This window comes from Falco cherrug, chromosome Z, assembly GCF_023634085.1.
Source record: "Falco cherrug isolate bFalChe1 chromosome Z, bFalChe1.pri, whole genome shotgun sequence".
Taxonomy (NCBI): domain Eukaryota; kingdom Metazoa; phylum Chordata; class Aves; order Falconiformes; family Falconidae; genus Falco; species Falco cherrug.
The window spans coordinates 49,362,365-49,385,717 of record NC_073720.1 but is presented as its reverse complement, the minus strand read 5'-3'; the positions used below and the strand labels follow the sequence as shown (position 1 = coordinate 49,385,717).

General features: G+C 40.8%; 1 protein-coding gene across 1 annotated transcript in view; it reads left to right on the top strand.

The window, feature by feature from the left end:
• The first annotated feature begins 7,913 nt into the window (after nucleotides 1-7,913).
• SPTLC1 (serine palmitoyltransferase long chain base subunit 1) overlaps nucleotides 7,914-23,353 on the top strand; it is a 34,225-nt gene continuing 18,785 nt past the window's right edge. Inside the window, exons 1-5 of the mRNA XM_055699516.1 lie at nucleotides 7,914-8,024; nucleotides 9,829-9,936; nucleotides 18,578-18,672; nucleotides 22,665-22,758; nucleotides 23,231-23,303. Of these exons, the coding sequence (XP_055555491.1) occupies nucleotides 7,962-8,024; nucleotides 9,829-9,936; nucleotides 18,578-18,672; nucleotides 22,665-22,758; nucleotides 23,231-23,303 (433 nt within the window). The 5' untranslated portion in view covers nucleotides 7,914-7,961. The remainder of the gene's footprint in view (nucleotides 8,025-9,828; nucleotides 9,937-18,577; nucleotides 18,673-22,664; nucleotides 22,759-23,230; nucleotides 23,304-23,353) is intronic.

Here is a 23,353-nt window from a genome sequence, read left to right as displayed (position 1 = left end):
TCCTGTCTCCTGGAAAAATAAATCAGAATTTTGGAGATTTGTTCCATTTTGTTACTATGTTTAAGTAAAGAGCAACTGATTTTAGGCTGCTTTATCATCTTACATGTTAATTAAGGCTAGTGTAATCTCTTTAAATATTGTCAAAATATAGTCCAGGAGTACAGAAATAAAAGCCACAAAGTAGAAACGGCAACTGAAAACTAGCTTGCTTGTTGTCTAAACCAAAACGGCCCAAGCTAGGCAAGCTCCACTCCACTGCATTTCTCAGAAGACTGTTCTAAGACATTGGCTGTCTTTTTTTTAATATGAATTCTAAAGTGAAACAATGGTATAAATAGGAATTTATATTTAAAATATCCTAAAATTATAGCCACAGAGTTGCAGGCATTTCCTTCAAAAGAAAGGAAAAAACTATTAGTATAATCAGGAATAATTAGGAGATTATCCAGACAGAGCACAAGCTAAGCTGTGCCAATTTTTCCACCTGAGACTGCACGCTGGCTTCAGCAGCTGAGGTAAACAATTGTGTGCAGCAGACTTGGCTCCTGGTGCAAACACTTTACAGAAGTAAAGCTACAGAAACACTGTTCAATGACGCTGAGGAATGCACTGGGAAATTCTGAAAAGCTTCAAATAACAAGTTGCACTTTTCTTTGAGTCCAGCAGACATTCACTTAGATTTTCAGAGGTGTCAGAAAGATCGGAATCTGTCTTACACAGGCACCAACACTCACCCATTAACAAGGACTGTGTTGTTGTCTCCATTCATGTTGACCCTGTTCAGGTCCCTCCAAAAGATACACTTCAACAATTACTTTGTGTGGGAAAAGTGTGTGGATGGGTTCTCAGGCACTTGATTTCCTGCCATTATCATTTTATCAAGTGTATTTTATCTTTTAGATGTCAACTGCCTACAACTACTTAGTTTTTGTGAAAACATCTGGTATGAATATGGATGCTTATATAATAAGAACACAGTTTGTATTCCACTAATTGGCTACGAAACAGCATTTGCATAGGGAACTGTGGTTTTACTCAGGCCTTACTCAGGTAAACTCATGTGGTTTAAAAGCCAGGTAAGAATTTCAGAGATTGAAAGAGCATTTCTCTACCAGTTCAAAAATGTTTTCAGCCACATCTGTTATGAATTCATAGCAGCTATGTTGCAACTCTCTGAGTAGCAAACATATGCGAGGTGTTCCCTGTCAGACTTGACTAGCTCTGCCAACACATGCACACACGTTTTACCTATAACCACAAAGAATTTCAGCTTGTGTTCTGGTATGCATTACGTAGATCTGTAAACAACACAGTGCCTTTCTGTGCTTCAGTAGATTAGCAAGAATGATGAGCTGGCAAAGGACTAGTTTGTATTTTTCTGGCTGAAATACAGTTGCTTCTTTGACATCCAATTTTACAAATGTGTCTTCAAGGGAGCAAACTCCATGGTGAAAACCATGCATTAAAATGCTGAAGTTACCATTACTTTTCAAACTCTCTACTCTGATAACACCATCTGAAGACTCCTGTTTCTAAATTCAAGTATGCTAGTAAGAGTTTTACAATCACACACTGCAGACTACGCTGTTACCATTAAAATGCATAACTGCCTAAACAGCAAAGGAGCTGAATTGATGGAAAAACAAATAAAGCCCTACCAACATCTGTTGAAGGTGTCACAGAGTCAGTGAACACATTAGTAATGAATGCTTGCTACAGTCAGCACAAGGGAGTTGCTGAGAGACCTTAGTGAAGAAACCCAGTCATTAAGGAGAAAAACAGACTATGTTCTCATAGACAGCTCAACCTGCTCTCAGAGGTCCTGGAAATGCTTTGTGAAGATTTACAACTTGCTTAAAACTTGAAATAAACATCCAGCCTGAGGATATTAAGACAGCATGGGATACTAAAATACTTTAATGCCCCACAGTGTTACATAGATCTAAGGTACCAGAAATTGAGCTATGTGCACCACAATGAAGGTGTGTTCATATGATCAAGAGACGCTTTTGCTTTCTCCAAAATGTGCAACTATCTGCCATCATTCCATTCTTCCTAAGGCCAACAAAAATATCCACTGCACAGAGCACAATTTCATCCCAGTTTTGATCTGGATTCTGCAATATTGCAGGCTTCATAAAGCTTTAACTGTGGAAGAATAAGGAGGATGAATCTGCTGTTAATCTTTAAATGTGATCTGCTACCTGAATGGATTAACATCCATTCAAATTTAAGACTAGGAACTGGTTTCATGGTACTTGATCCAAAGCCAATTCATTAAGGCTGGTGCTGGAAGGTGGGTGTCTATTGCATTTCTCTGTATCAAGGGGACAAAATCACCATTTTAATCTTAAAAATGCAGCTTTAAATCCAGTACACACTGTTCACATAAGGTTCGCTGCATCTGGATTACACATTTAAACATAGAATTTCAGGGAACTCTTATGGTCATAGTCCAGTGCAGGAAAAAGCTTATCTCTGATACGGATACAACCTTTCACAGACTCTGTGTAACATCTTTTTTGAAACTGAAGTAGGAGGTAGCCACCTACTTATAACATCATGATTGTGTAATTGCCTACTCATCTGCCTATTCTTTGCAGGCAAATGAAAAGTATACAGTGCTCCATTTTCGAAATATGAACTGAATCATTGCACTTCAAAAGATTCCAGTATCTGACTAGAACAACCAAATTCTCATCTCCATCTGGGAGCCAAAGCATACTGGTACCTTCACAACTTTAAATGGGCAGCTTCAGGCTCATTTACTTTTTTAAATGGATCCTTTTCTGAGGCATCTATTTGCAGCTATGTGACATGGAGGCTGCACACCTCGCGCTTTTGTGCTTCGCAGAACTGCAGTGTCTAAGGCTCTGTGCCTCAGAATAACCTGCAAATGAAGATTCCACTGTTTATTGTTGTAAAAGCACCCATTAGAGACCCCATTTTTAAGTAAGACAGCCAGTGGATAACAGTACTCCAAGAGTAGGTGGGTTTGTACGGACCACTGTGACATTTACGTAATCACTACTAAGAGGTTAAAGGGCTCTTTGGGCTGCATTGGGGGACAGTCTTTTACCTAGTCAGAATATCAGAGGATGAAGTCCTCCTTTAAAACTTCTACCCAAAATAGTAAGTATGGAAAACACTGCTGACAAGAAAGCTTCTTAAACATTTTGTTTTAGACTGGAGTCCAAAACTTCAGGTAAATAAGCTGAATTTACTCAGGGTTAATATCCCTTTGCTTCTCTTCTTATTTCATTCTCATGAGAGGCAGCTTGAATGGTGGTAGTTAAGGGAGGTATGGAATGTGAACCTTCAGAGCCAAACCTCATGAACTTCTGTTGGCCACCTTACCAGTGGCTAGAATTTATGCCAATTGTGGTTTTCTTTCTCATTGTGCAGGTCACGAGTTCTGCCTTGCATATGGTGCATGTTATGTATGTTAACCAAAATTCAAATCAGGTTAGCCCATTAGACCACTTTCTAGAAAGAGCTTTTAAAACTTACTTTTCTGCCTAGAAAAAGTCAGTCTGAAGCAGACATGTACCTTTATGACATATCACTTTGCACATGCATTTGAATCTAGTCAGTTTGGACAATTTTCATGTGAAGAGCTGACAGTATTATCATGTGAAGAGCTGATAGCTGCATTATCGATTTTGACTGAATTGCTCTCTTCCTGAAGCAATCCCAACTTCATTGCGGCGAAACTGCTGGTGAAACTGAGACTGGATACAAATCTGCCCATTGTGCCTGCCGTTCCCAATCCAAATATGCAGTGGGGAACAGCAATTAGTAGATTCTGTGTGAGCAAAAAGTGGGACAAAAAGAAGTGAAGAACAAATTCCAAGTTGTCCTATTTAATATAGTGCTTGTGTTTCTAAAAGAAATGAGATTTTAACTGACAAGATTTGCAGTAAATTGTGTGCTGGTTGGACTAAGGTTTTGAAGTAAAAGGTGGATGTCAGTTCAGCTGCATATTGAGGCAGGTGAGGGAAACAGGTGAGCCACCCATCTATTTCCTTCTGCAGTATCGGCAACCAGCCCAATAAAAAGTTCTGGGCTGCAAACGCCCAGCCTGAGTAAATCTGAAGTCTTCCATCGGATATGTCAGGTTTAACTATGCAGGACACAAGCTCTAGCTCTGCAACAGCAATATTGCATCATTGCATATAGGTAACTCATACTCTGCAATGCAAACATTCCCAGTATCTCTTCTGTTAGTGGTTCCAGCAGTGTGACTGAGTAGCTCTTAAAAGTTTCTAGTAAAAGGTTTCTTTAGTCATCCCAGAACTGGGCCTATCTGTTGCCTTATATTAGAAACTGCCATGTATCAGAAACTTAGGTGCTTAGACCAATGCTGCCAAGTCCACCTGGGGAACAGCCACTGAAAAGAAGCATAAGCAGGACACAGACTGCTGTGCCTATATCCACCTCTGTGATAAGTTAGCTTTTTGTTTCAAAGGTTCACCCTTGGCTGAACATGCTTTAAAAAGAGGACTCTGGCCACTCTAGCACAGTTACAATAGTCATTAACTCCAAATTCAGGTCAAATCTGGTCCCCACTCTATGCCAGGAAAACATGGCAGCATTTCCACTTCATGCCACTTCATCACTACAGTGATTCAGGGTACCATGGCACAGTTTGGGATAGCTGGAATGCACCACTACTTTGACCAGTAGGTGCCTTTACTCCTACACAAAGCTTGTGTCAAAGGTTGCAATCTCCAGGTGGTTTTCAGGCAGATCTACAACAGGTTTCTGCTGGTGAAGCTAACCCAGAGCTATTTCACTATAGAACTAGGATTAAGCAGATGTCTAAGATGCAGTGGTGCATGGCTTGAGATAACACTAAATTTATCCTGTGCTCCACTTGCCTTGTGAACAATTACTCCTTTGCATATCAGATAAATTACAGAACTTGATATTCAAGTTCTTCTTGGCACTTGCACAGTACTCTTGCAACAACTTTCTGCTTCCCACTAGGAGCTGGGACATGATTTTGGGGCTTAATACTAAGCTTCCAACTGACTTTGGACATCTTCTGTGATTGCTGTCAGCATCATCTTAGTTGAGCATCATGTTTCAAGACAGGAAAAACTAAAAACACGAACTAGCACTATCTTGCTGTTCTCCTTGCCTGTACAAGATTACATTCCCAACATTTTATTCATTTTTTTAAAATTCTTTCTTGAGGGTAGCCGTAGAGCCAGTAAGTTACAGCTAGGTGCACTAAACCCTCAATAATATAAGCTAAGCTTTTACCAACCAGAATGTGTGAGAAAAGTTGCAAAAACTCCCTTATGTCCCTGATCTCCTCGGCCATCTTCTCCCTTTTGTGTGTGTGGGTGGAAGAGGCAGGGGTGAAGTGAATGACTCTCAGGGCCTCTTCCCATCAGTTCCCACATTTCTTTTCCCACCATCCCCTCCATGTGCATATCTGCAACACAGCAATACAAGCAGGATGGCAGCAACCACCACCAGCCCTCACAGTTATGCATCTCTTTCTACTGCCATTCTCTCTGCTTCCTAGTTGATAAAGTACTGGGTCCAAAGGACTGAGGGGTGAGACACAAGAGTGTGGGAAGAGGGTGGACATCATTCCCTCATCTCCACTTCCAGCTCCTACTGTCTGTCTCATACTTGACTGAGTGAGAGTGAAGAAGCCAGAGGAAGAGCTAATAAAGCCAAGAGAGCTGAAGATAACTGGCACTGGCTACCTCTGTGGTATTTAGGAAAAATAAGATTCCTGACAGCCATACCAAGTCCCATTTTTCTGCTTCTAGAGTTACCAGAGAACAACTGCAGATAACTGGCATGCCAGTGCTGACCTGGGAGAACTGAGCTGGGAATTCAAAGCAGGGTGTGGGAAATGAGTGGGTTGGTGAGCAAGGTCCAGAATAAAAGCAGTTTAGGGATACTGTGCAACTGGAAGATATGGGGAAGAAGGCAAAAGCTGGCATTTCCGAAGCAGGAATTTCCATAGGTCACTGTCTCAATAGCTTTTGTCAGGGTTTTAAATTCAGAGATAGAATCAAGATGTTTTTCCTCTCCCCCTTACTCCCAGCTGTAAACTCCCATTGCAAAGGACTTCTCCCTTCACCTCCCCCTCTTTTTTTCTGTCAGAAGTATAGCAGCCTTAAGCAATTAGCAGCAGTTGCCTTGTGTTGGAACAATGAAACTGCTGAACAATAGGGGTAGGCTCATTATTACAAGAGACCCAGCCCGATGATAATCTAGACCAGGAACTCCAAATTCACTGCTAGAAGAATTACTGGTTAGTACGTTATTAAGTTCACTGCATTTCAAGCTGGAAACAATTCATCCGATGTTTCACAGAAATCAATTTCTTAGTCTCCCAGTCATACACTTACATGTCAAACACTGAAAGTCAGAATCTGATGTCAGGAGCAGGGGTGTAACTTAATCTGCAGTCCACCAAGACAACTAATGCTCTTCTGGGAGCCATTTGGGACTGGGATGCATACCAGGCACATTCTTCGAGGCTGGAAGTAGCAGCCATCTCCCAAGAGCCCAAGACTCCTCCAGCATGATGCAACAGCCGCAGAAGTACTTAACAGTGAACCGAATATTCTTCATGCAGCTAAAAAACAAAAGGGACATTTATTGTCTCTGCCTTGACTTTTGAGATAGCCTCAAACCACATTTTTTCTCTTTACCATTTAAAGCCTGGAATACGATAAGTACATCCTTAGGTTCAGAAACTTGGGGAGAAGATGAACTATTACACATTTCAGTCAGTGTGGAAGTGAGGTTCACCAGTTTTGACCACCCCCAAAGCAAAAATGTAACTTGCTCTTGGCTTGTAGTTATCCACAGGACCCAAAGCTTTCATTACCATTTGTTTAATCAACTGCTCCCCCAGGTTTCTCTCCCCTAACCATGGTGAAGACTAGTGAGTGAAGCCCCAAGGGGTCCAGTTCCGCTGTGCTCTCCCAGAAGACCATCAGAAACTCTCCACAGCTGTTTAGCTTCAGCAAAGCAGCTCCCAGACATCTCTTTTAGCGGCAATATCCTTTGTTTCTCTTCCATCAAGTGCTATCTCACTTCCTAAGCAAACTTCTCTCCAGCTCCCCCTTCCCTCCACAGCCCCTTAGGCAGTCGCCCAAGCCCTGCTCGGCTGTGCAGGGGGCCTGGGTCACCGCCCCGCACTCCGGTGCACCCACGAGAGGTCTTCCTATTCTCTTCTTCTCTTCACGAGGTTACTCTCCGCTCAGCAACGTTCAGCTTTTATGGCTGTTCACTTTGTCACCACTCTTGAAGCTGTAGCTTCTCTTCCTACTCGAATTCACTCGTTAGTTGCACTACACTCCGGCTTTGCTTTTGCCATTCATTAGCCGAGTGTCTGAACAACCGCTCCTTGCAGCAGCCAAGTCACCCGCTGCCGGCGCGCAGGCAGCAAGCGCGGCGTGGGCTGAGGGGGCGCCCGGCGGAGGGGGCGCCGGGCACGGGACGGCTCACCGGGACGGCGCCCAGGCGCGGGGGGAGCGGCACCGCGAGGTCGCCCGCGCCCTCAGCGCACGGTGCCCGGTTTGGGGCGCGGCGAGGGCGCGCACACCGAGGCACCCGGCCTAGCGCAGGCTCGATGTATCGCTGGTTTCCGCTACCTAACGCCGAAGGGCGCACCTTGCCGGCCCGGCCTGGCTCCCTGATCCGGGCTGCCGGAGACAACGGCAGTTGGTGACGGCCGCGGGGAGCCGCAGCTGCAGCGGCGCCGACGAGCGCTGCCGGGCAAGACGCGTCTTTACAGCCCGCCGTGACCGAACCTCGGAGAGGCCCCCGCCCCCCCGCACCGGCCCCCGGCGGTGCCGGCGCCGCGGCCTGCCCTGCCCCCGCCGGGCCGCAGGGGGCGCTCTCTCGCGGCCGTGGGCCCGCCCCTCCGCCCCCGACGCGCGCGCGCGGGCGGGCCGCGGAAGCGGAAGTGGGCAGGTGCGGCCATGGCGGCGGCGGGCGCGGGGCAGCAGTGGGTGCTGGTGGAGATGGTACAGGCCTTCTACGAGGTGCGCTCTGCGGCGCGGGCTGGTGTCCGGCCGCTGGCGCGGGGCGGCCGCGGAGGGGGCGGGCGGTTGGCAGTCGCTGCCGAGCCGCCTCAAGGCGATGGGAGTGAGGGCGCCGTGTCCCGCGGCCGCTGGCCCGGGGAGCGGGAGGGCAGGAGCGGGCCGGCGCGGGGCTGGGCGGCGGGGCAGGGCGGCGGCCGGGCGGGTGGCGGTGCCGGTGCCGGTGGCGGTGCCAGCGCGGGTGCGGCGGGGGCCGGCCGTACCCGCCTGTGCGTGCGCCGCAGCCGGGTGTGGAAAGCGGTCGGTGCGCGGTCACGTTCCCCTCTGTGTAAGTTTACGAAGCTGCATTTCAGGTCCATACCGGCGCATTAAACCTTAATAACATTCACAGTGCGCGTTGTAAGTAAGGCCGGGGTTTGTAACTTACAAGTGTTATTCACAAAGGAAGAAGCAACTTTTAAATGTTCATGCTTGAGTTATCTCCTGGAGGGGGTCAGGGTGGCATGTTTGCATCCAGGCTTTGTTTCGTGGTGTTAAAAAGGATTTCCTGATGATAGGCAGCAGTCTTGTATCAACAGTCTGTTCCCCTCTCGGGATTTGGCTAAGGTTCATAACTTTTTAAGGATTTGTGCTATGGTTTGCAGTGCGAATATGGAAGTGCTGAGCTGCTGAAGCTGGTAGCACAGCCTAGTACACTGCATTCCAGATAATCGTAGGCACTGAAAAGCGCAGGGAAGTAGTTTCTGTGGACCTCTACTACTACTGTACTGTGTGTTCTTTAGATGTCGTGGTGTACATAGGTATTCTTAACAAGTTTGGTGAACTGAAAAGTACTCTGCAAATGATTAATTCATTATTTGCAGTTTGGTATGCCATAGGTCTCCTTACTGGTTTTGAATATTTGCATTCAATTTCCTTTAGTTTCTGGTTGTGTGGCGCATTCCACTGCCTTTGTTGGCAGGTCATATCCCACCAGAAAATGCTGGTATGTTGCAATTTGAGTCTTTTACAAATTATGAATGTCCACAGTCTAGATGGGAGCCTTTCTGAAGTGAAGTAACTAAACCAGTCATTAAAACTATGTGTCAAATGCTGATGTCACAACTCCACATCTACTTTAAACTAGCAGTGCTGCCAGAGGAACCTGACTTTCCTCCCTCCAAGCACCCAAAGAGGCAAACTTCATCTTGGATTAACACTCTTTCCGGGTTTGCTGTAAATATTCCTAAATACTGTGTCTACACAGAACAGTAAATGACACAGCGGCAAAACTGTTCCTGGTGACTGTTGGGTTATACCTGCTCAAAGTGCCTATGAAACTAACAAAAATGTGTGAGGACAGGATTAGGTTACTTTGTGAATAACAGTAGCTGTCCCTGCTCGTGGACTATGCAAGAATGTAGGATTGAAGTGGGTGTGTATAAATGACACAGACCTTCAGGCTCTCAGGAGACTTTGTCTTGTGAAATCTGCCTTCACAGATGCTGGTGCAACCCCTGTCTGCCATTGCTCCCAATATTTAGTTTATGTGCATGTGTGGAACTGAAACCGCTTATCAATTTAGAGTGTGCCTTGTTTATAACTAGAGAATAAACTGTTCAAACTCAAGTTAACAGCTACAAGTAGTAGTTGTAAAGCAATCCACTTTCATCTAATCATAATTTTTGCTGCTTTAGAAATACATGTCAGCTAATGATCAGCTTTGGATTTTTTTGCAAGTGTACTAGTAGAGACAAAACTGTTGCCTAGTGTTACACTGATTCAAATAGAATTTTGTATAGACTTTTTTTTGTGCTTTTATTTTCAGGCTCCTGCTTACCATCTCATTTTAGAAGGAATTCTAATTCTGTGGATAATTAGACTTCTTTTCTCCAAGACATACAAGCTTCAAGAGCGATCTGATCTAACACTTAAGGTATGGTGGAAGAATATTTTTCTTTAAAGGAACAATTTATAGCTATTGATATATTAGGGTTGAACCACTGCTGCGTCACAAACTGTGCTGTTTTTTTAGGATTTCAGAGGGTGGGCTTACACTGGACTAAGAAACTGCTTATTGCTTAAACGCTTCAGTGTGCTTTTACAGTAGCACCGTGTTTGAGAGTCTAAGAAGTATAGAAGAACTGATGTGACTGATTGCCAAGTTATGAAAACCTGGCATTAGCTCTACTCAATGAATAGTTTTGTTTTAGAAATGGAAGCTATACTAAAAAAACCCCACCAAACAAAATGAACTATAAGAGTGTAGAGAGTAGGAAAATGATCAGTCTGTATATGTGGTGTCTGTAATAGCTCAGAGAGTTTACAGTGTTAAGTGGGTTCCAAAAAACTTTGTGGAGTTTAGTTGCAGTTCTCTTCTTTTGCAATGTAGTTGTCTCAAAAAAAAAAAAAAAGGCGCATCTGTAATTGTGGAGACTGGAATTTCTCTCTTCTGGCTGGAGACTATCAGAAATTGGTGGAGCTTGTTTTGGAGATGTCCCTGGGCTAATTTTTCTTGGTGCTTAATGTCTGAGTGTGCCATTGGTTACATTCAAAGGATGAACAAGGTTATACTCTTTTTTTTTTTTTTTTTTTTTTTTTTTTTTTTTTTTTTTCCCTCAGTCACAGATGAACTATAGCGATTTATTGCAATATCCCAACCAGCTTGTGTATGTGAGGGGTTGATCTGAACTGTCTGAAGTCCTATGTAACAAACAAGCTTAGTTTGCTAGGGTTTGAGGAATGGTATCCTTTATGAATGAGGTAAACTACTGGAATTTCTTCATGGTACTGAGGAGGGTTTGTGGAAGGAGATTTGTGGGTATTTTACCTTGTCATTCCTATCTATATCATGTGCTTGCATGCTTTTTGATGTCATTCTTGTTAAGGATACATCAAGCATCTGAGCTCAGTGTAATGCATCAGTGAACAGCATGCAGGGACTATAGGCATAAGGCTGTGCATGTGAGCACATCTGCAGGAAGTGTCCTCTTCTGGGGAGTACTTACTAGACAACCTTTGAGTATTCTGAAACTTTGGCATGAATTTATTGGAGGCAAGAAGTGAACTGCATGGGAATCAAGAAAGGCCAGTTCAATTTTGTACTTGGATGAGTTTGAAATGATCCTGGGATTCTTGAAGTTTGCTACCTTTGATAAGAATAGAGAGGAGGGGTGAACACAAAGGGAAGTCCAGTGCGGTGAAGTGCTGAATGTTCAGATCATTTGGGAAGACATGCTGCAGCTTTAAAGGAGCCCTTGACTGTCCATTCAGAAACAGTGGTAGTTCATTTAGTAGAGCTTTCCTGCATCAGATGTTTTTGATCTCTGGTATTTTGGAGGATAACTGTTGTCTTTTGCAAGATTCATTCTCAGCAGTAGATGGTGGGGAAGAAGCTCTTGGCTACTCTTATGTGATTGGTGACCTGGAAAAGCTGAAACCTATCTCTTCCTCACAAAGTAAGGATTACAGTCAGATATGTCTATTTGCATCTTTAGTATTATCGTCCAGTTGCAGGTCATCTCCTTCATTCACTGACAGACCATTTTGCTGAAATTGAGATGTTTAAGAAAACGCTCAGAGAAATCTGGAGCAGTGGTATTATGCAAGGAAGAGAACTGTTCTTTTATCTTCTTAATGGGGGGCCATGAGCATTTGGGAGATTGCATGTGAGTAGCTGGTCTGCTGCAGCTCAGTGGAAACGGGTTTAGAAGGGGGTCAGAAAGGGAAAAGACTCATGCTTAAAAACAGTCCTACTTTTGCAGTATGACAGTTCATTGGCAGGACAGCAGTAACTTGCTTTTTGAAGAACATAAGCCTGCAAATATGTTATTGCTGAGATACTTTTGTTGAGATATATACAAACTTCACTGAGCTTGAGGAGTGGAAAGGAATGTGAATACTTGCAAAAATCCAAAGTCATCAAGAATTGCATAGTGTGTGTATTGATGTATAGTTGCAAGACACAGAAGAAAAACATTTGCAGAATGCTAAGAGCTGTATTATAGCAACAGGTTTGACTTGAGATGTTAGCCATCAACACCTCTAGTTTTTTGTTACCTGTATCTTGATGGCAAAAAGAATAGAGTGTGAGAAGGCTTTTTGGTCTGATGGTATGTTTGAGTTGGCTGCTGATGAAGGAGATTACAAGATATATCTTGTTATATATGATATATATTATTTATATATTGCTATATCTTGATATATATATTATATATCTTGATATATAACAAGATAGTTGGCTTAACCATTGAACTCTGAAGATGGAAGCAGTGTTTTCCATGCAAAGAAATGTATTTCAAAGGGAATATCTTGTCTACAGATACTTTATTGAAAGTAAGCATAAATACAGCAGTGAAGTGAAAGTGAAAGTCTAAGTCTTCTATAGTTCGAGGACTTAAGCAGACTGGTGCATCAGATGTGTGGAGTGATTCCATCTCCTTTTCTATAATGCAGATAATTGCTGTGAAAAGAGCTTGTTTGTTTTGTGTAGAGGAATAACTGTAGGGAGAAAAAAAATCCACCTTCACTGCAAATCCACAGATAGTTGACACTGGTCTGTGTTGTGGGTTAGCCCCAGCAGGCAGCTAAGCACAGCACAGCTGCTCGCACACTTTCTCCCCCACCCCCATTGGTATTGGGGAATAGGAAAGAAAAAGTAAAAGCAAGAAAACTTGTGAGTGATGATAAGATTGTTTAATAAGCAAAGAAGAAAGGGAAGAAGAGAGAAACAAGGAAAGTAATGCAAAGGCAATCCCTCAGGGACCAAATCCCAATCAGTTCTCAAGCAAAAGATGGCTAACTTCCCTACCTTCCCCCTTTCCTTTTTATTGCCGAGTGTCACATTATGTGGTATGGAATATTCGTTAGGTTAGTTTGGGTCATCTGCCAGGTTGTCTCCCCTCCCAGTCTCTTGTGCACCCCCCAATCTGTTCACCCTGTGGGCATTGTGGGAAACAGAAGCCTTCACACTGTGCACACACTCTTCAGCAAAAGCTGCAACATGAGTGTGTTATCAGTATTGTTCTGGTCACAGATCTAAACCACAGCGCTGTATGAGCTGTTATCAAGAAAATTAACACCGTCACAACCAAACCCAGTACAGTCTGTTTCACGTAATATGGGATCCCACACAAAAAACCAGGCTGGTGTGCATGTTGAGCTGTGTGTAGCTACATGCCAGGTTTTCAGCAAGGAGACTGCTGATTTGCCTTCTGATTTGTTCTAGGTTTCTTCATGCTGTGGTTGGTGTCCAGTCTTTACCACACCAGAAAGAAATACTTAGGTACAGGCATTGGAGATAGGCCAGCTCAGGCTGCCTTTGTGTCAGCCACCCATGTAGTGGTACTTGGAGTTTCTCTGTGAATTATTGTTGGGAACCCTGCCAGAGCAGAGCAGGCTCCACATAAATACTACTGAAGAACAGCACTGTTACACAGCCATCTTAATGTGATCTGTCAGGACCAGTCTGTGCTGGGGAACCAGACATAGATGGTACGTGGTGCAACCTAGTGCACTTCAGAGTCACACTTCTAAAACACTGAAGAAATCCACCCCAAAGGGGGCTTCTGGGTTTAGTCAACTACGTAGCAAGAGTACTGTGAAAGCCAGTGCAGGAATCGGCTTGCAACTTGTCATCCTTTAATAACAAACAGTGTTTGTAGGTACTCCTATTGGTTCTATTCCAAAATAATGGAATCTCCCAAGTCATTAACTAAAAAAGTGGAGTACTTCTCTCTAAGTTCCTGATAGTTTGGGATTTGGGGAAGTACAAAAAAGACTGGCCAGACAAGGTGCTAGATGTAGAGATTCTTGTGGGCTTTTCACCCAAAATGAACTCTATGGAGAAGTGGCAAAGTGCCACTGAGGACTGCAGCAAGCTGTAGGAGACTGCATGGCATCACTGAGCTATACACGCACTCTCCAGCCAGCAGCCATTTGTGTGAAAGGAAGGTCCCCTCCAGATGTATGCGGCTTTCACTTTGTGGTAAATGATACTGAGCTTTTGTCTCAAAAAGTCCTGCTAGGAGCCATGTCTTTTAATTTGTGGATGGAAGGCATAGTTGTTTTCTTGTTTTTAGAATTTTTGCTGTGGTAGTAGCATGGAACTGTTTTATTAGAGTGGTATTAGTCAGGAGGCTGTGCGGTTCCTGTCAGAGACAAATGCTTGATGCATGGCTGAGAAGTACTGTAGGCCACAAGAGCGCCTTATTGTGCAGGAACAGCACTGAGAGGTTGCTACGGGGAAGAGCAGATGTAGTCTGTTCTTGTAAAGGTTTTCAGTCATATTGAACCAAGACACCCTATGTAGGTAAAGATTCTCTTAAGTATTAGCACAGGTTGAAATAAATAAATTTCTAATTAGCTTGGCCATTATTTTTACCAATTTATGCCATGCTGATATACGATTCGATAAATACCGTGAAATTAAAGAGCTGTTATTTGAGGACCAGCAAATAAAAAAATACTGTTAATCTCTGGATGTTGACACAGATGCGTGTATGACACTGTTTCATAACTATAGTGCTAGCTCAAAAATGTCTTCATGAACAGAATTTTAAAAAAACAGGGTCAACAAGGCAACTTATTTAAATTATGGTTTTTGTGTTTGCGTTAAAATTGAGTTTGTGTTTACACCCAAGTATTTCTCTTACCCAAGGTATCTAGCATTTAAAAAGTAAAAACCACACCAACAAAATAACAACCACCCAAACCCGTTTTATTTATTTTATATGTGTGTGTATGTATTTAGATGAATATATTTTAAATGTTTACATATATGCACAAATGTATAAATAAGTTTGTGTATTGCAGTTTATATATTTGTAAACATTTCAGTCATATTTTTGTGGGTATTGATATTTATATTTTATTTAACATTTCTGTTTATATACATTAAAAACAATTATAAAATGGAAAGAGGAGGAGCTGAGTTCACTTATAGCCGGAGAGTGGAAGTTGAAAGTGTTAATTTTTTTCATCAAGTGGATATTTTCAATACAGTGAACTGAGGAGAAATAAGCGAATCAGCTATATATTGAGGATGTTACATTGTAAATTAAAATCTGGTTCTTTATATGCTTGAAAATTAACATTTTTATTCTTCATATTAGTTTGAAATACGGTGTCTGTTTAGGAGGTAGAAGTTAAAAGTGCTGTTAGGAATGTGGGGTCACTGTATGAAACCCTGCTTCTGCTGTGTCTTTCACCTGAGTGAGATGATCATATTTACCCTGAAAGGATAGGTCAGTGTACTGAGATACTTGGTGAATGGAAGGGGGAAGTGAGATGGACTGTCCCGTCTGCAGTGCGGATGGCCATTTTAGATTGAGATTGGTACTCACTTTAATCACCAGTATCTCCAGTCCCCTACCATAATAGAGGAACTGCGTCACACAAGCTTTTGGTAAACTATTGCCTGTGCTAAGTACATGTGAAAACAGAAGACGTAAGAAGTGAAGATGCAATTGTTTGTGATTTGTAATGGATGAGTAGAATGAATGTGAGCTAGAATTAGTGAAACAATGTTTTTTAAAATGAGGATTAGTCTTCCATATATTTTATTTTCTGTTAAGAAAAAAAATTGGGATATTGCCACATCTCATCTGTGGCTTGTCACCTTGCTGTTAGTGCTGCAAACATTTCAAAGGGAAAAATGGAAACTTCTTAAAATTTGGTATGAATGGGGGAGAAAAGTGCTAATTAGGAATTGCTCATTATCTTTATGTTCACAGATCTCAACTACAATTGTACTATGCTAATTTATAGTGTAGTTATAGTATGCTATGTAGTTATATGTATATATGTAGTTATAGTATGCTAATTTATAATGTAGTTACAGTGTCTTGGTATAAATAGTGTTTTTCTTACTGCTAGACTGGGTGGAAAAAAGATTTTAGTCGAATTCGTGTTACCAGTTGCTAAGCTGATGGTGATACTTTGTAGCCTTAGTTCAAAAAATTACACTTAAGTGAAAAAGCTAAGTACATGCTTGCATAGCTTTAATTCTGCCCTATTTGAAGGAAATGTATGTTGTTGCCTGCTCTGGCTTTGAACTATGTTGTATAAAATCTGTCCAAATGTTCTTTGTGTTCAGAACTTACAGAGAAGAAACACCATGCTTTTTAAGCCCTTCCCTTTTAGGCATTTGATGCCATCTAACGCTTTTCTTATTTATCCTTCCATAACTGACAGGCTGCACTACTGCTCACCTGATTTATTCTGCTTCAGAGTTAAAACAAAAAAACAGCAACACACAGACACACGACCCTGCCCTGCCCCCAGTCCAGTGCTCTACAATGGACACAACTGTTGTTGCAGGCTGCATATCAGGGATTTGGGGACTTTTGACACCAAGTGTAGGAGCAGAGTGAAGGTTGCATGCGCACACAGCCTGCTTTCTGCTTTTTGGAAGTCATTTTGAACTCTTGTGAAAAAGGTATGATACTGCTGGGCAACTGTAACTCAGGATACAGTTTCCCAGTAGCATCAGCCAGTCTAGTTTGGGACCTCTGTGTTGTGGGATCTAGTTTAGCTATGTTTCCATCCTGCTTTTACTGAGTTAGTTTTTATCTGGATCATTTTTCTCAACAAGTTTATTGTCTGGTTCTCTAACTGCCTATGCCAGCACAAGGAACAAGAATGTGGCTGGGAGGGAACTGTATTGTAGCAGCTGCTGGCTTGCAGTGCTGTGGGTCAGCGCATTTAGTGTTAAATTATGTTTTTGACATTTTTTTTAAATAGCAATACCGTATAGAGATGCACATTAGTACCTGCTCTGAGGTGAGAATGGAATTGCCACTCTGACTTGGAACAGTGGAGTTTAGCATACGGGGTTATGGTTGTGGTTCCACTCTGAGATTAACCTGGGTTTGGGTACTACTTTTCCACCATTTTGGAACTGTGTTGCATGTTAATCTTTGTAGGGTGTATCACCTGGTAATCTCCAATAGCATTCTTGAGGTATTTACTGGGTCGTGTCAAGCATGAGGTTTGATAATAGAATACGGCAATGAATAGTAGTCAATAGTATTTACACACAGTTTTATTGTTCTGTTCTCTGGTGCTCCATTATCTGTTTAGATTTTTTTTTTAGTTGAAGCAACAAAATCTGTTATTTGACATGCTATGAATGGCACTAGTGCAGGGTAAGTTAACCCCCTACTTTAATGGTATGTGGAACAGCATTTCAATGCATGCATAACTGAGTGCATGGCTCCAGCTGGGGCTGTCCTGTGGTGGCTAAAGAAACTAAACACTTCTTCTAACACAAGTGCAGCCACTTCAAAATATTAAATACATTCACTTCTGTCACACATATTAATGGCATTTTATTTCCTTTAAAATACATGTCCCATGGGTTAAATTTCAGTAAGAAATCTAACATGAGAAGGTTAAAAAAAATGTATTTAAAGTACATCTGCAAGATACTAGAAACACAACTGACTACGCTTACATAAAAAGGATCTTTTCTGAAATACAGGGATATTGAAATTTCAATTTGTGTTTTGAAGTAGACATTTGTGGAGCTCCTGGGATATTAATTAATACTCTGGAAATACCTAGTTATTCATTAGTTTAGTAAAAGGAAAGTGACAAAAATGCAGGAGACTAATTATATTGTTGCATGTAGTTTCCTTTTTATTTTTTCATGTCTTTATTTGTTTTTGTACTTTGAAGGCTTTGAAAAGTGCATTTGGAAAAAATAAAAATGGAAAAAGGTATTGCTATGGTGTTTTCAAAAAATGAATTGTAGAATTTGTATTTTGGTAGCCTTAAATATTCTACTGCTTTTTGAAGTAATGGAGAAATAGAAACCCATTGCAGTCATACCATTCAAAGTTAGTTATCAGGTGTGTCATGCTGTACTAGTAAATAATCCTCCAGGAAGGGCTGCTTTCGTGGTATGAAGGATGATTTTGGCGAGTTGCCTGAGTGGTGGTTAATTGGTGTGGAATTAGTCTAATGCACCTGTTATGCTGGTCCACTGCATGTCCTTTAGAAAATCTTCTAACTTAGGTTTTCCAGATAAAGGACTTTGAAAATGAACGTGCATTCAGTATTCCTCCGTGGTTAGGTTGGGGGGGGGCTGCATGGTTCAGTAGTTGCTACCATTTGAGCATTTGGCAGTTTTTCTGTATTGTTTCCTGCTCATGTATCTGTTATTTTGCTAAGATTTTAATGCCACTGTTGAGGACTTGAGAATGTAAAGTTAGGCAATTTATATTCAACTATTATGTAATTTGTATTCAATTACATAAACTGTAGAGGAGGATTTTCATAATTGAGTGAAACAATATCGATCAAAATTTGGCAGGAACACCAAGTTAGTATCTCTTTTCTTGATTATCATGTCTTTAATGCACAGGAGCAACTGGGATATCTTTCTTTACATCTTCCATTTGAAGAATTCAGAGCCCTCAATTGAGCAAACTGAGATAATGTCAATTGTAAGTGTCTCAGGTGACACATATTAGCCTACATAATTTCTTATACAACTATTTCCAACTGTTTCTTAATGCATAATGTCTTTTCTAGCACAAATCCTTTTTGAGCTGTATTGTTTTTCTCCTGTCCAGGAAAAGGAAGAGTTGATTGAAGAATGGCAGCCAGAGCCTCTTGTACCTCCTGTGCCAAAAGATCACCCAGCTCTCAACTACAACATTGTTTCAGGGTAAATGTAATTCAGAATAAATTCTGGGGTTTTTTTCAGCTCAAATACTCAATGTCCATATTTTTAAGTGTATTTCTTACTAAGCTTTTCACTATCCTTAAAACCTTTCAGAAATTAATTCCATTTTTAGATAGCAGGACTGAATTTGCAGCTGGAGAGATATCTTGGTTTTGCAGCATTATCAAGAAAAATCTTTCTTACTTTAAATGTTGTTATGAATTTTTTAAAAAAATATTGGCAGTGGGGGGAGAGACATTTTTATCTTTGCCATTATTGGGGATCTGTATTGTTTGGTAGTAATGTTTCATTTTTTCTGAATATGAAGACTTAAACCTCCAGAAGTGGTTACCACTTTCTGTGTAGGCCTTGGGGGGAAAACTGTCATCACTAATCGCTTCAGAAGAAACTGATTTTGTGGCTAGCCACTTGGCACTTCGTGACAAGTTGTTCCTCTTTGGACAGTCAGAAGTGCACCGAGATGCTTGATGGTGAAGTTGTTCCATGAGGAAATTATGGCTCAGTGTTACTTTCTTCTGTGTTAGGAGGTTTTAGAATGTGTGCTGACTTAGGCAAGAGTCACAGTGTTTCAGAAATTGCATTGAAATTTCTTTCACAAGCTTCAGATTTATGTCGGTAACTTTTACAATATAAGCATTCTTAATATCCTTCTAGTGACACCAATATTTTAAAATATTTTAGTGACAAAGCAGAATTATTTGCTGCCATAGGGAGCTCCATTTTGATGGTTCTGCCACCATGGAAAAGTCTGCTTTAGAAAAGTGATGCCTGTTTTAATCAACTGTGATGTGAACGATCCTGTTATTGTTTAGAATTTTGAAACAAACAAGACTGTGGCAAAGAAAGCGTTGGACATTTAAAAAAAATCTGAACAAATATATCTTTCAGCTTGATTCAGAAATTGTTTAAATTATTTAGAACTTTCCAGTGCTTACAGCTAGGGAATGTGTTGTGACAGAACATTAATATGTTGTGGCTGTTGAACTTAATAGTGGCTATGGGCAAAACTTGGCATTTGTCTTCTAAAATTTAAACTGCCAACTACATTCCCTTAAGTTGCTCAACAGCTATGAGATTGCAACTTGGGCTATAAACTCAACCCATGTTTCAGGATTAATACAGAAATGAAAGTGTCTGCATCCTAATTCCAACTCAAGAGAATTTCTGTCCCCTTTTTAATTAGTATTTTAGGGGAGCCCTGTTGATGTTAATGAGGTAGTCATCTTTCCATGATTTTCATGTGTTAATGTCTACCATGAATGGCAATTTACATAAATCTTAATTATCTTAGTGTGTGGTGGTTTAATATTGCATATTTGCAGTAATGTGTGGATAGGGTTTATATAGGCTCCTGACCAGTTGGGAAGTATTAAGTATTTCAGGAAAAACTTTGACACGCTGCCTGGGGGAGGCAGACTTCCTCCTCCCTCAGGATGCAAGGTGGTTTCTGCCTTACGTTAGTATGCTACTTTCTGCTGAACACTTGCATAATCCTGGTAACATTGCCATATGATAAGCAAAGCCAACAATGCAGAGACTTTTTCAAACAAACCAATCTTGAATCAGTGGTGACCAAGTTACCCATGACAGCTCAGTCATAGTTCAGAAGTTAGTTACTTCTTGTGGTAGCCTTTCTGCGAAATAATTTATGCAAGATAGCTTAGTTGTACAAGACATCATTCAGAAAATGTAAACCTGTCTGCTAAAACAGTATGTCTGCAAAATTCTCATGCTGATTCTTGTTTTGCTTTAAAATGAAAAGGCACTAAAGATCTGGCTTTTACTTTATCATCTTCTGTGACTGATTTTTCAATACATGCAACACTTAGGAGATAAGTGAGAGGTCTACGTATGGATGTAGTGCTTTTGGTTCTTAAAAAACACAGTTTCTGAAGGTCTTGCTTGCAGATTCTTTGAATATAGCTTGAAATCATATTTTTATTTATGGTTTCAGCTGGATCACTCAGTATCTCATAACAGTTGTCCCTAAACGTGATGCCTAACAAACTGTGTTATACTAGAGGAAGAGAGATACATGGCACTGTAAAGAAATTAAGTCTTTCACCATTTTCCTTTTGCAAAGACTTCTTGTTTTTGTCATTGCAAGGAAAGTTTTATGATACTACTAGCAGCCATGTTTTGTATCTAATTATTCACTGGAATTAGTTTTTCCATGAGCGTTTTCTGCTTAACCATGAGTATTCCTTTAGAAGGTTGGGTAAAATTCTGATAGCAAAGCGTGGCCATGTTTTCATGGGGTCTGCAGCTTTGTTAGGGGTAAGTTCTTGGTGAACATTAGTGTATTTTCTAGATTTGAGAGATAGAGCTGTGGGGGCAATTATTTGTACATTTACCAGGTCTAATAGTATGCTGGGAATATACTAAACCTTGTGTTAGTGCCAAAATCCATAGGTAGAGGTCTGCTCTATCTGAATATCTGCAAACCTAAGTAGTTGTTTCACTTAATAGGACTTCAGATGTTTGGTACAACTCATTGATGAGCAAGCCAGAGGAACAGGTCCAGGTATATTTTTAATAGCAGGAAGTTCCCCAAGGCAGTTTCCTGCATATTCGTGCAATGCTCCTTCTGTGCAGAAGATGCACTGCAGTAATGCAGGACAGCTTTTTTGTGGGGTCAGGTTCAGCTTTTGTCGGTTTAATGTCTTGGAATGACAGTGATGAAGGTGCATGGTGCATACACTGTGTTAGCAGAAAGCTTTCCAAAGTTGTTTTGTAAACTTTGTGGTTGCTTGGTTGAAGTAATGTGCTTAATTTTTAAAAGTGAGCAGATATGAAACAAAATCATGGAGTATTTTTAAGTGAAGTTCAGGCAGTTAAATGTTTTTCTTAACTTGCAGTGAATAGCTTGGACTTGAAGTCTATTTGCTTTGCACGCCAAATATACCCATTGAAATATTGTCAGCAGCCAGATTTGGAGCAGCTGTGCATAGGCATTTGACATTTGAGCAGCCCTGTTTAATTTTGATTGTGGAAATTGTTCAGTGCTAGTTCCCACATGGGAAAAGCTTGTTGATACTATTATGTTTGAGGAATAGTATAGATTCTCAACTGTAGTACGCATACTGAAATGGACACACATAAGATTTTGTGTTCAGCTTAACTTTGAGACTTCTCGGCACTCCTGAGTGATTAATTGAAACTTGATTTTGTGGTATTGTAGTGTAGAATTGCCAAAGCAGGGTTTTTTAGAACACTACACACAGATGTGATACTTGCATTTAAAGGAGTGATGGCTATTTTTATCTTCAATTTTTTAATGCTTATCTAAATCATCATTTTTTTAGGGCAGAAAATTTCTGTGCACTGCTGCACTGTCCTTCATTATTTATTGTGCTCTTGTTCTTTTGTTACTATTGGTTGTGGTTTTTTCACATTTTCTGTGTTTCCTGGTTACATGAGTTATTCAAACCATTATGGATTAAACAGAGTTGGAAACTTGAGCTGACAGACAATACAGTACTTCTATCTGCTTACAGCTAGTACCTATATTTCAGGAACTTGATTCAGTACAAGGTTGGTATTGTGGGTCTGCTTTATGACAAAAACATTGGTTTTAGATTTGTGTATCATGGAAGCAAGTAGCAATGAAATTCACTTTTTATTTGTAGTATTCTTCCAAAGAGGTATTACTTTGATTTTAAAGGAGTAACTTTATTTCTTCAGGAGTCATCTTTGTATGAATTAAGTTTTCAAGACAGAATCATTAAATATCTCAAGAAGGTATTTATGGTTTCTTTACTAAATTACAGGGATACAGTTTTAGTGGAGTATAGCAGTATATTTGCCACTTGACACTGAACTTGAATGGCAGCTGCGTAGGAAGAAGTGGAAAGAAGGAATCTTGGAGAAGCTATGTGCTTCTTAGTGTTGAAAAACAAAAATCCTATACTGTTTGTCTGTTTATGAAAACGGCAACTGTTCATTCATAACAATAGGTCTGTAATTTTTTTCAGTCCTCCCACCCATATAATCACTGTTAATGGCAAGGAATGCATAAACTTTGCATCATTTAACTTTCTTGGACTGCTGGATAATGAAAAGGTTAAGGTGAGTTCTTCCAGTTACTGTGTTTATGTAATTATTCCTCTTTTACTTTGTATGTTATCTTGAAATTAAGAATTACTTTGGAAAGCACAAACTTGGTCAAGGGAGTATACTTCTAAAGCAGCAAGGAAGATTATAAACCTTGTAATTTTGTGCTGTTGAATTGTCTTTTTCCTAAAGTTTAACCTGGTGTTCTTACTGTGTACTAGCTGATTATCAAATTTAGATTAATATCTAATGTCCTTAATCACTAGAATATGATGAGTAATGCTCAAACACTTGTCTAAAATAGTTTTCATGTGAAATTAATTAATAAATTCAGTACATTATTATACTTCCTGTAGATCAGGTCATGTTACATGATGCAACAACTACCCTATGTACATTGGTATAGGATTGCCAATATGAAGCGAATAGAAAAGTTAGAGATCTAGTGTAAGAACAAATATTTCATGTAATTCTTTTCTGTTAAAAGAGTGCGGCCCAGGCATCTCTGAAGAAATATGGTGTTGGCACTTGTGGACCTAGAGGATTCTATGGCACTTTTGGTGAGTAACTTTCTTTGATCTGCCTTTAAAGGTGCTCAGACTGGTTTGTT